General features: G+C 36.8%; 2 protein-coding genes across 2 annotated transcripts; both read right to left on the bottom strand.

Moving 5' to 3' along the window:
- Window positions 1-8,459: 8,459 nt before the first annotated feature.
- LOC140986511 (CASP-like protein ARALYDRAFT_485429) lies at window positions 8,460-10,687 on the bottom strand. The gene is made up of 3 exons (XM_073454784.1): window positions 10,254-10,687; window positions 8,920-9,052; window positions 8,460-8,840 (listed from the first exon to the last, which is right to left on the bottom strand). Exons 1-3 carry the CDS (start codon window positions 10,382-10,384, stop codon window positions 8,649-8,651), a joined length of 456 nt encoding a protein of 151 aa, XP_073310885.1. The 5' UTR covers window positions 10,385-10,687; the 3' UTR covers window positions 8,460-8,648.
- A 1,447-nt stretch (window positions 10,688-12,134) lies between these two features.
- LOC140986189 (oxygen-evolving enhancer protein 1, chloroplastic-like) lies at window positions 12,135-13,962 on the bottom strand. The gene is made up of 2 exons (XM_073454249.1): window positions 13,664-13,962; window positions 12,135-13,032 (listed from the first exon to the last, which is right to left on the bottom strand). The coding sequence occupies exons 1-2, from the start codon at window positions 13,895-13,897 to the stop codon at window positions 12,274-12,276; spliced, it is 993 nt and encodes a 330-aa protein (XP_073310350.1). The 5' UTR covers window positions 13,898-13,962; the 3' UTR covers window positions 12,135-12,273.

The following is a 13,962-nucleotide window of genomic DNA, read 5'->3' on the forward strand; positions in this document are numbered from 1 at the left end:
TTCCTTCTCTTATTTGGTAAGTTATGTGTATGTATATGTATTTTATATATTGTGTATTTGGTTACTAAAATAGTAACTCAGGCCCATTTATCTCGGTCTGTATTTTATTTTGCTCTCGTGTGTTATTTAAACTCTATATGTATTTTATATCGTTAAATTCTCCGATATTCTAAAATACATATTTTTAACACACTTCTTGAATTTATTTGGCATAATTAATTATTTTAATTTACAACTCAATAATTATTCTAGTTATGCCATAATTACCGGATAATTAATTACAGGGCCTTACAGACTACATGTCCATTTTGCATCAAGACACATTCTAAACCTTTGTGTGAGGCATCAGTATACACTGCAAATCCTTCAGTACCTTCAGGAATAGTTAAGACAGGTGCACTAGTTAATTTCTGCTTGAGCTCTTCAAAGCTTTTCTCGCATTCTTCTGACCATTGAAACTTTACTTCTTTCTGTGTCAAGTGGGTTAATGGTTTTGCTATTTTTGAGAATCCTACGATGAACCTTCGGTAGTATCCTGCTAGACCCAAAAAGATCCGAATCTCTGGCACGGACTTTGGTCTTGACCAATTAAGTACTGCCTCAACTTTAGTTGGATCAACTGATATACCATGTGCTGATATCACGTGGCCTAAGAAAGTTACTTGACTTAGCCAAAATTCACACTTATTCAACTTTGCATAAAGCCGATGTTCTCTCAAAGTTTGCAACACTATTCTTAGGTGTTCTTCATGTTCGTCCTCTGTCCTTGAGTATACCAAAATGTCATCGATAAAAACTATGACAAATCGATCCAGAAATTCCTTGAACACTCGATTCATCAGATCCATGAATACTGCTGGGGCATTAGTCAATCCAAATGGCATCACTAAAAATTCATAGTGACCATATCGGGTTCTAAATGCTGTTTTCGGTACGTCTGCCTCCTTCACTCTCAATTGGTGATATCCAGATCTTAGGTCTATCTTTGAATAGATAGTTGTCCCTTGAAGCTGGTCAAACAAATCATCAATTCTCGGTAGTGGGTACTTATTTTTTACTGTTGTCCTGTTTATCTGTCTATAGTCAATACATAAACGCATCGATCCATCTTTCTTCTTCACAAATAACACTGGGGCACCCCAAGGTGAATTGCTAGGTCTGATATACCCTTTATCTAGTAACTCTTGCAATTGATCCTTCAATTCCTTCAATTCAGCTGGGGCCATCCGGTATGGTGCTCTTGAAATGGGTTCAGTCCCTGGTGGTAGGTCGATACAGAATTCCACTTCTCTATTTGGTGGAAGTCCCGGTATTTCTTCTGGAAAAATATCAGGAAAGTCTTGGACCACACGAATACCATCAACACTCTTCTCGGCTTCTTCTGCTTTCGTTGCATAAATCAAACACACATCACATCCAGTCCTTAGTAGTCTTTGCATTTTTATAGCAGATATCAAAGGGACTTTTGCTCTCGAACCTTTCCCATAAAATATGAATTTATTCCCATCTTCAGATTCAAACTGTGTCACACGTTGATGACAATCTAATTTTGCCCTACATCTCTTCATTATGTCCATACCCACAATACAATCAAAATCATTCATGTCCAATACTATTAGGTCGGCTATTATTTTGTGGCCCTTTTGAGTTAATTCACAGTCCTTAATCATTTTCTTGGTTATCAACACTTTTCCTAACGGTGTGGAAACAGTAAGAGGCTCAGACATAATAGAATCATGCAATGAATGTGCTGATACAAATCTCAAAGATATGAAAGAATGAGTAGCCCCACTATCAATCAAAACATAAGCAGGAATTCCATGAACAGAGCATGTACCTGCAATGACATCATCTCCAGCCTCCTCTGCTTGTTCTTCAGTCAATGCATAAACACGAGCCTGTGGTTTTTGTTGTGCCTGGCCTCCATTATTGTTTTTATTCTGAACAGGACGACGAATGACACGAACTGTTCTAACTTTATGTCCTTGCTGCCCCACTTGGTCTGGTCGAGGTTTTGGTTGGGTACAATCCTTAGCTATATGATCTGTCTTGCCACATCTGAAACACGCCCTAGTAGTTCGGTAACAAGTAGAAGTATGATGGTTCCCTCCACAAGTATCACACTTGGCTTTCGCAGAATAATCTTGATGTCCTTTGATCCTCTTCAAAATAGTCCTTTGTAACATCGGTGTTGGTCGCTTCCCTGAACTAGTACCACCACTCGACATCTCTTGACTGACTGCTGCATGGCCACTCTCGGCGAGCTTTGCCCGATCTAATAATTCAGCGTATGTGTTTGACCTGTTAGCTACCACACGATCATAGATTTGTGGTTTCAACCCCATAAGAAAACGGTGCATCTTCTCTTGAATGCTTCTTGCAACCCAAGGAGCATATCGGATCAAGGTACTAAATTTTTTTGCATATTCAGCCACAGTCATGGTCCCCTTTTTCAATTCAAAGAACTCTGTAACTTTTGAATCTCTGTCCGCCTTAGGGAAATATTCTTCCAAGAATGCCTTCTTAAAGTCCCCCCAGGTAATCACACCTTGTGTTTCTGTCAGAAGAGCCTTGACACTTTCCCACCAGTCATATGCATCATCTTTCAATAAGTAAACTGCAAGACGAACTTTGCTCCTATCATCGCATCCATAAGCCTCCAAACTCTGTTCCATGCGACGCATCCAGCTATCGGCCTGACTCGCCTCTTCATTTCCATAGAATTTTGGTGGGTCTAATTTCAGAAAATCAGAAATTGTTGCTCTCATTCTAAATCCCACCGCTTCGCCTCTTGCAACTCTTGCTCTACCTCATCCCTGATTTCCATTCTGATTATTGCTGTTGGCATCGTCTGATACATCGTCGTTAATCCTCACTTGTCTACGTGGCGGCATTTCTATTCTGAAAATCTCATGTTAGACAAGGTAGTATTTTTCCCAAACAATATACAATAAGATGGTTACATGTAAGAAAACAATTACGAGAATGCAATATATAATCTTATTATCCTACATAATTTTAAAGGTGGACAATTAATAATCAAGTATACATAAACATAAAAAAAAAACCCAGTCTTAGATCTCCACTAACAGCTTAGTCTTAGTCATTACTTAATACTAAACTCCACGAAAGATCTTAAAACCTATGGCTCTGATACCAAAATGTAAGGCCCGGATTTCACACACCCAAACACACGCAATATTTAAAGAGGTCAAGCCTTATTTAAAGTGCCGATAATCCATATAACCAACACAGGGCCTAAAATTTTAAAAAAAAAATCTTAATTTATTTATTAAAAAGAAACAATGAGTCAATCTATTAATCATATCAATGAGTAACTAAATTAGTCTTCCAAATAAACTAACCAAACTGTATGAAAGAAAATAATCCACAAATCCTAAAGGAACCCGAATGAAAGAATTCAAGTCTCCAAAGTCTACGAAGCATCCTCTATGTCATCATCATCCTCAATGATCTCTTCTATATATTCTACGTATTCGTCTTCCTCATTCAGATTATTACCTAAAACAAAATTATTCAGTACACTCCTATATCCAGCCACTAATTCGATCTCAAGGATAACGACAAAAGCTTTCACAGAAATAAATAATGAATACACATGTAGCTAAGATGACAGAATGCAAGAATAGCATAATCCAGATCAGAATTTCTATCATGCAGCACTTTGACCATAGGGAAAAAAGAGGTGGCTCACATGTATCCCACATGCAGCACTTTGACCCGCATGAACCAAGAGGTGACTCACATGACAGACCGAACAGGACAACATCCACAATGGGACCGACCCCATAATGCAGCACTTTGACCATAGGGAAACAAGAGGTGGCTCACATGTATCCCACATGCAGCACTTTGACCCGCAGGAACCAAGAGGTGGCTCACATGACAGACATATCATCCACAATATCATCAGAACATGACCAAATACAGAATTCCAACAAATCAGGAACAATAAAGCATCAATAACAACAATATGCATACAAATTCATTATTGTGGAGCTTTTGCGAAATAATGTCGGAATAGGAGTGTACGCACATGATGTCTTTAACTTAATTGTGAATACTAAATCGAGAATCTTGAGAAATAACAAAATCTATAAACAAAATTATTTTAATTAGATAATCATGATTATCCCACAATAATATTACGGTTAATTAATAGAAACGAAAATGACACCTTCAATTTGTTTTCTTATTATCATGATTGATCCTTATTAAACTTGACTATCTAGTTTACACCAAATCACACCAGTAACATTCAACCATCTCTTACTTGACCGAGGGACCAAGACTTTTATTCAGGTACTGAGGCTTGCTAATTACATAAAACAATTGCAAGTTTTCTACAAATTAGACTTTTATTTCAACTAAATTTACTAACCAATTCAGTCACAACTCATAATTCCAGAATATGTAATTTAAATATATTCTCTTTAACCATACACATATAAAGAAAATCACAAATTTAATGACTTCTAAAATTATATATATAAGTGACGTAAATGTATGTCTACAAGGTTTAAGAGTTTTAAAATATAAAAGTTTCTATTTATTCATTAAATCATGATATGTGTATGATTCATACCTAATAACATGAATTTGATATGATTTAGAATAATCCAAATAGATTATAAACTTGTAATTAAATATTAGAATCTATATTTTGAATACCCGAAAGGATAAATTTGAAGACATCATAATTGCAATGATTTCTAATAGACAACCTGTAAACCTAAACTTTACAATTAAATTTCAAAGATTTATCAATCACAATCATACGTATTCCATTTAATCCAATTTTTATTAAATATTTTACACCTAAAATCTAAATAAATACTGATTCTAAAATGAGCAAAGTGAACAAAAGAGAACTAACACTAACTTACAGTTATCAAGAGATGCTAAATAATGTAGGCTTCTCTTCGTAATTTGATCGATGATGGGTGATGATTTTTATCCTTAAGTTTCTTTCTTTTTTGTGAGCAGCGGCGCAGGGTTTGGTGGTGAGGGTTTCATGTATAGTTATTATAGAGAAGGGATTTATCTAATTGGTCTATATAATTGGGTAGCAAGTTAGCAACACCAAGTCCGATCCCATTAAGATTTAATTAACTTAAAAAAAATACTAGTGACATTATCTAAAAGTTCTTATTATTAATTAAAAGATAATACCAAAATCATGGTGTGGAGAACATCTCTTATTTCATTTTACTTATTTATTTTTTTCAAATATTATCTTGATCAAAGCTTATATTATTTCATCTAATTACAACCTTTTTTTTTTAAATAGATTACTTAGCTACTATTTGGGGTGTAACAAACCATGACGTACCATTACGCGGTGGGGGATATAACCGCTATACGGCCTCGTCCCCTTAGAGGAGTAAAAATTAGGGATTGACGTCAGTAAACCATAGAAAGTAGATGAGTCGCAGTGCTTGGTAAAGTGTTTATGCATGTGATACGAAAAATATTATACAAGTCAAGTTCTATTTTCGAAAGTTATGCATGTTGTTTGTATTGTGTTCGATATTCCCCCACTTGCTGAGTATTCCCAAATACTCACCCCCTCTACACCCCTTCCCAGAAAAGTCCGAGGAACAAATTGAGGAAGAGGAGTCCGAGCAGTTCTGGGGCTGGTGATTCACGAGACCAGTAGTAGTTATGTTCGAATTTAATGTTTAAAACTTGTAAGACGTTTCCGCATTTATTTCTGTCGTTTAGTGGTTTCGGTATTGTAAAGACAATGTTTATTTCGTTGAAATTATGAATTATAAACTGGCTTCGATTTATACTGTGCTACCAAGGCTTGTTGTTTCGATTGTGTGATTGTCAAACAACGCCGGTGTCAATCCCGAGTTTCGGGTCGTGACAGTTAGTCTGTGTCACGCCCCGAAACTCGAGATTGACACCGGCGTTGTTTAACAATCACACAATCGAAACAACAAGCCTTGGTAGCACAGTATAAACCGAACCAGTTTATATATCATAATTTCAACTCAAAGTAAACATTGTCTTTTACAACCAAAAATTTCTAAACAACAGAAATAAATGCGGAAACGTAAAACTGCATATTAATACTAACTTAAACTTAATCTAATTCTTGATATTCACCATCCCCAGAACTGCTCGGATTCTTCATCCTCAACCTGTTCTTCGGACTTATCTGGGAGGGGAGAGTAAGAGGATGAGTATTTTGGGAATACTCAGTAAATGGGAGAATTTCGAATACAACATAAAATTTTATAACATTTTCGAAAACATAACATATAAATACAACATGCTTTTCATAATCGTAACATCATCTCCATAACATAACACTGCGATTTTTTACCTTTAACGGTTTACTGACGTCAGTCCCTAAGTTATAACTTGAATTCCCACAGATGGCGCCAATGATGCGATCCGGGTGAAATGGATGAGCCGGGTCGGATGCTCCACCGGGTCTGCTATCAAGATAATGAAGGGAATAAGAGCAGTGTGAGATATGGCTTTCCCTGTGACCTGCAGACAAGGAGATGAACTCGTGAATGGGCACCGGAGAGGTGTCCGACGTGGCCACTCCGATGCTTAAGTCAGTGGATGACTTAACAAAAGACCAATGTAACCAAGTGATGGTTGTGATATTGGTGTGAATAAATGAGTAATGAATGCTGGTGTATTCAATATCTTATTAGAGAATTAAATGTAAAGGAAAAACCTGGTGTTTATAGTAGGAGGTGTAATGATGACCTCGTTCTTTGTACTACTCATTAATTATAGTAGGACGGCTGATTATACCCTATATTCTGACATGTCAAATCTCATACTAGTCACATCCAGCCTACCTGATTTTGTCAACCACTTGGATCGGTGTCAGAGATGGGACAGCCGCCCACACCCTATTCTGCTAGTACACTTGAGTGTGGTGCTCATATCGAGATGGTCCGGGTAGAAAGTCTCCCGAAAGCTTGCATGAGAGCCCGGGCGCCCAATAGCCCGGGGAGAAGACGTCCCGGCCGTTTACTAGCCCGGCCTTCCGATGAACCCTTTCCATAGATCCTCCATGTCCTTGAGCTATTCTCTCAATGTCCCGGGTTGCTCGAGATCCGGGCTCCTCTGCAGACCTCGCCAATTATCTCGGATCACCCATGACCCGAGAATAAATTCACATTCCTGATCCGGGCACAATCCATGACCCGAGACATCTCGGGGTATCAATACCAATGAACAAACCTCCCCAGCTTTACATCGTAAATTCTCGAGCAAAGTGAGAGCAGACTAACAAGGGCTCGAAGCTTGCATCCTTCATGTCATGGAAAAGACAAAATGCTTCTTCCCAACTGCCCATTTTCGCATATCCACCAATAATCGAAGTTCCATGTCACTAAATTTCTTATCTCAATGACATCAAAGACTTTCGTGGCACACTCAATATTCCCACAACAAACGTACAAATTGATTAAGCCGTTTTGCAAAAACACATAAGCTTCAGAAAACCCCAATTTTACATAAGCACACGAACCAAAACCCCTTTCAGGTATTCCTTATGAACTGCACACGCTTTCAGTACAAAAAGAAAGGTAAACTCATTCGGAAAAATCCCAGAATTAACCATTTGTCCGTAAAGAGAGACAGCCTTTTCCGACTGTTGGCCATTCAAAGAGACCCTTATTAAGGTGTTGTACATGTATCGATTCGGTTGGGGAATATTCCAAACCGGTAGTGCGCATATCGAAGATCGCCCATCGGATCCATAGCGCAGAAGGAAATGAGTTTGCTGAGAGTGATGATATCGTGTGTGAGACCTCGGAGGATAATTTGTCCGTGAATGGTTTTCATTTGGTTCATGGAAGAGCATTTTCCGACGAAAGAATGCAGCAATCGGTGGGAAGAAGAGGGAGAGGAGTATAGAAATGGGGGAGGGTGGAAATTATGGCGCGAGACAACGGTCAAATGCTTGGGAATTTTGAGCATAATTTTTACTCATTTAGACTACCCCTTCATCCTTTTTGATTGGGTTAGAATTTGAGAGCACTCACTTTTTTTAATTGTAATGATAATTATTTAAAATATTTGAACTATATTATTATTATCAATTTAAATATTTAAAAAAAATAGTAATTTCTTAATCCAGGTAAAAGAAATAAAATAATATATTCGAAAATATGATATATTGTATATTTTAATATATTTAGTTTAGATAATTATGTCAGTTGTATAATTTGATAAGTTCAAACGTTCGGTTCAATATTGATGTCACGACCAACATCACTAGTTCGAAATATATGAATTACAAGTTGATTTGATCATTGAGAGTAAGGTGGAAACAACTAAATTATCCTCTTTAGACATCTCTAATTTCTAAATTTTTAGTAACCATCACAAATAAATGTTTACATTACGTCTACGTTTATGTGAGATTGATTGATGAATTTTTAGAATCATTTCCGTGTCAATGTACACAAGGTCACAATAATTCAACTCCAATTTCTTAACTCTCTCCGAAGTATAAAGTTCATCTATAAAAACAATCAACCAAAAAAATTTCTTACAATGAACAACACTAAGATTCGACATGTATAATCAACAACATAAAATCACTGCACGCCTAACCCGAATATCGTTATGTTAGGCGTATAAATGAGCTATAGAGAGGGAAGAAGCCAAAGATTGAAGAGAGATGAGGCAAATAGCAGAAACCAGGACAAGAATGCCATAGCAGCAGACAGCTGATATGTTGTGCATAACTTTAGGCCGCAGAAGCCACCAGCAGAAAGCAAAAGATTGGTCACACTGGCTGTTGAACAAGACGCACCCAGCGATAGAAATGATAGAACCTACAGAGAATTTTATTTTTTGGACGTTATTGTGTTGTTCTGTTAGGTGCAAAATGTGTTATATCAGGCTTTTAGTTACCCAATCTCCCATGAGAACAATGGCGAGTATGCCAACTTGATTAGGTGAGCGTTTGAAGAAAACGAAGTATATATCTACGACTGCCAAAGTCAAGCTCCATGGAATCGTTAATCCCATGATAGTAACCAAGAAGCTGCAAGTAGAAAATTTTATCACAGATATGTGAAAAAGCAATCACGCGTGCAAGAACAATACATAAGTACTCGTTATCTTAGCAAATGCGTAGGACTTTCCAAGGACAATGAAACAGCAAAGAATCATGCATGGGGAAGATGACAATGAATCAGTTATAGATTCCCTACTAAATAAGATCCAACTTTTGTGTCCATTTCTATTCCTAGTCTTTAATATTTTACCTCTTTAAAGGTTGTTTGATGAACAAACAAAATTCCCATTTCAAATCACCTACATATATCTTCTCCAGCCCTGCAAGAAATAACCATCATTTCTCCCTTGTGAAATCCTGTGTTGTCTCCTAATGTAGAAAACCAGTTCCATCCATGAGAGCCTATTAATTACTAAGGGTAACATATGAGAAAACCACTCTAAATAATTGCATTTTCCCATACTCGACCTTCTCATTACAAGACACAGAAACAGTGCTTGATATCCTCCATGTGAAACTAATCATCCATATCTGTTCTTCATCCCCTAATCAATATTTAGGTGTCACCTTCACTCATCATCCAAAACAAAAATCTTCGCATAATCCCTCCTCGTCTTTAACTGAAGTCAAATAACACCGAGATGAGACGCAGATCAGCCAAATCAACAGCAAAACCAAATCTTGGGACGCGACATAAATTACTTTTACCGATCCTCTTGGCTCTTGCATAACATTAGTGCAACTATGGAAGCACAACACTCTCTCCCAAGGATAATAATACCATTTAAAACTTACTAATCTCCATAGCAAAATCAGTAGTTGCTTCAACATATTAAAATGCAACTCCTTGATCTCCCTTTCTAATTTTATTTTAAAAAATTGTAATATTTCTTTATTCTCTTACACACATCTGATTCTGGATTCTAGTAGTGCCAACTCAAAAATGTCAAACAATAGATGTTATGTGGCAACCACTCTCACCCGCCAATAATTAAGAAGAAAGGAAGACAGCACAACATTTGTTACCATAGAATAGAATTCATGTGATCCCTCTGCCCCGTTAATGATCAACCCAATTTCATACTCACAAAAACTCAAACAGCAATCAAATAGTACAAAGAATCAGTGTCCAATAATCTACAAGAAAATTATTAAAAATAAATTATTTCATTACTCAGATTCTTTTTCTTTTTAAAAAAGATATGCAACATTTAAGATTTAGAATTACCAGAAAGCAGTGTAACTGTAGAACTCAACATCTAAACACATGAAAATCAATGAAACAACAGCAAAAATGGCTTGTCCCAATCTCAAGGCCAAGCTCGCACTTGTCCCTAGAGACCCCGGCAATTCTTCCATCAAAACCAATCATAATAATCCCATTTCCTCAGTTTTTAGACATAAAATTCGTCAGCTTCCACGATCATGTCCATTCTATTCCTTACACCGGCCACGCCAATTTTCCCATCAAAAGAGAACAAGGGATTAAAGGAAAAGAGAAACGAAAGAAAATTCTTTGGGATTTTAAAGGTAAAAGTTGGGGAAAAAAAGAAAGCAAGAAAATCTTCTTCCTGCGTGGATTTGAAACTGGAATGGCTATACAAATGGTGAAGAGTTGTCGGAGGAAATCAGGCGTTGGGTAGAATACTTTTTCTGTGTCCTTTTCGGTGAGCAGTATAATAAATTTAATTTAATGTTATTCACTAAACTTTATTTTAAAATTTTAATAAAAGATTTCCTAATTTGTTTCATCAATTAAATTTAATATAACGTCACAGCCATTAAAAGTTGATTGGTATCGTCGTGTATGCAGGAGTGTGTAATAATATATAATTGACCATTGGTTGTTGTTTGGCGAGTAAATACCTAAGATTTGTCAACTTTTTGATTTTTAACAACACAAAAACACTTATAACAAAGTCTCACAGTTAATATATAGTTAGACTGATATCTTATCTGAATGATACGTGAAAAAATATTATTTTTTATATAAAAATATTTATTTTTCACTTCGAATATGGATTAAATCAACTTATCTCACCGATATAGATACGTGAAATTATATTTTTAATTATTTTAAGTGTATTTACTAACAATAGATTCAGTGGTTTCTCTATTGAAACATCAAAATTAATTTAATCTTGCAAACATGCAATTATAATTCTTTTTTTTTTGGTTCATGTAATTATAATTCATTTTAGGTGTTCATCTATTGAAGGATTAGTGTTGAAATTACTAATATGTTAAGAGTAGGTCTCTTGTGAGACGGTCTCACGAATCTTTATCAGTGAGACGGGTCAACCATACCGATATTCATAATAAAAATAATACTCTTAGCATAAAAAATAATATTTTTTCATGGATGACCCAAATAAGAGATTCGTATCACAAAATACGACTCGTGATACCGTCTCACACAAGTTTTTGTCATATGGGGTTAATTATTTTTATTACTTAATTATTTTGCCGTTATTTAATGAAACATAATAGTTATATTGCCAGCAAATTAGTCATTTCTTTAGGTTCACAAAAATTATAAACTCACAAATAAAATTTAAGGATGTAATTAGTACTTTTGATTGAATCAGCGATATAATTATTGTTTTTCATTTAATAAAAATAAATCGATTATCTCAATAGTTAAACGACCAATTTTTTTAATCATCAAACAGAATGGACTAAAATCATAGTAATCATTTACATGATTATTTTTGTTAGAGAAAATTAATTCCGATAACAAATAAATGAAAAGATCAGCGTTAAATATAAATAAATATTTATAACAATAATTTTTATATTTGGATAAACAAATTACCACAAACAAAAATGAAATTTTGCAATGGCATTCCTTCAATGGCAACTAGCAAAATAGAAACTTTTCTTGGAAAAAAGAAAAGAATTAGTAAGAAAGGATGGATCCAAATGGGCTTTTAGAAAATAAAGTTCTCCTGCTTACTTTGTCAATTTTGAAAATTAGGTTAGATTTTGAAAGTTTCTGCAAACTTTTCATCTCATTTTGAGTCTCTGAATCAAAAACAGGTAGCTCTTTTCCACGTTTCTTGAAAAGGAATTGAGTGGTTTAAGATTGATTTGCGGTGCTATGAATATATTACAGACATCATTAAAACTCACAATAATATACAAGAATTGTAATAGTTTGAGAACAACTTCACTAGGAGCTCAGCGCCCTTTAATGGTACAAGAGACAACTCAACCAAGAAACAGTACAATGGTGCTCATAAGTTAGCCTAAGATTCCAGCTGACCATACCAGATGCCTTGAATTTTGACTTCCTTGGGAGCCTTCGACCCCAAATCAGTATCCGATGGCTGGATGCTCTCAAACACTCCAATCACCTCACCAGTCTCGGGTTTTGATTGGGTCACGCTCAATGTAATCTTCCCTGTCGAAGAAGAGACGTTCTTTATGTTCTCCTTCTGTAGCTCCTCCTCATCTCCCCTACCTCCAGCAGGCAACGCAACAGCGTTGTCATATCCAGTAGATCCACCCCTACCCTTTGGGTCAAGGAAAGATGAACCTCTGTATGATGGCACCAGAAATTCCCCACTAAAGCCATTTGGTTTGCCGGTTGCCACAAGCTGCTTAATGGTGAAGAGGAAAGGAACACGCTCACCACCAGGGAGCTGAACGGTGACAGCAGCATAGTCGATCCCATCCTTCTCCTCAAATTTGATGGTGCCATCTTGAGATACTTCAAATGGTCCCTCGATCTCATCGAGGGTGTAGGTCAGACGGGTCATGAGCTTGGTCTTTTGGAACTCAGGTGGTGCATTCTTGTTTACACCTTCTGCCTTGACAGTGAAAGATGTGGGCTCTAGGCAGAATTTCTGGGCCTTGTATTTGCCTGCTTTGAAGGTAAAGCCATCGACACCACCTACAATGGTTGGGCACTGATTAGCAGTTCCTGATCCTTTCACTTCTGTGTAGGTCTGGCTCTGAATTTCATCGTACGTGAGCCGTTTCGGAACACCTTCAGCACTAGCTCCCTGTGCAAATCCAACAAGAAAACATTGAAGGTTCCAATGACCAAATACATACCGACACAGCATAAATTTATGTACCCACACATACAAAATAACAAGAGACTTGCTGAAATTCTAATGAACTGTAGGAAATACAATCTTGGTAATAGCAGAGCTATCACAACCATATTTCAACCTGTTCATCAACAATTCGATCAAGTCTTCATATCTCAAGATCTAGATAGACTGGGAAAAAACTTAGACTGGTTATTAACTTAAAAGTGTGACGAGCTACAAAATTCCTACCACCCATCTACTCTCTTCCACTTCGATTATTTCAAATAACTTGGTTTACCAGATTCATGTTTATCTCAAAACACTCATTTAGCACTTCATGTATTTGACCGTTTAGCACAATCGCGAGTGATCTGAAACATAAAACAGACGAACAAAACGTTCCGAGGTCCTCGATTTCACAAGCCTGGATCTTTCAATATTTCAGTAGTCTAAATTTTATTATCATAATTGTTGTTCTGCAGCAGATCATGTTACCATCCCTTGGCATACATATCTGGAATCAATCTTCTAGAACTTATCTCACACATAACAAACACAAAAGAATCCGCCGGAAAGCTAAACAAGATTCAATCCATACCGAGACGACGAGTGCGGAAGTAGCAAGAGCAAAGCCAGCAATCTTGGCAGCATCGGTGAACTTCTGGGCCAACTCCTTTACATCAAGAGAGCATGTCAGCCTTGCACCTCCGGTTTCAACTCCGAAAGCCTTGCCGAGGCTCTGAACTGGTCGGAGCTGGGAGCTGCTCCGGGCCGAGACACCAACCTTGGTTGGTTGCATAAGAGTGGCAGCTGCCTGCAGTGAGTTGGCCATTTTCTTGATTTCGAGACACCAATTGTGTCCGTTTCTCCTTATTACTAAGGGATACCAGGGATGAT

Source organism: Primulina huaijiensis, chromosome 10, assembly GCF_012295235.1.
Source record: "Primulina huaijiensis isolate GDHJ02 chromosome 10, ASM1229523v2, whole genome shotgun sequence".
Lineage (NCBI taxonomy): Eukaryota > Viridiplantae > Streptophyta > Magnoliopsida > Lamiales > Gesneriaceae > Primulina > Primulina huaijiensis.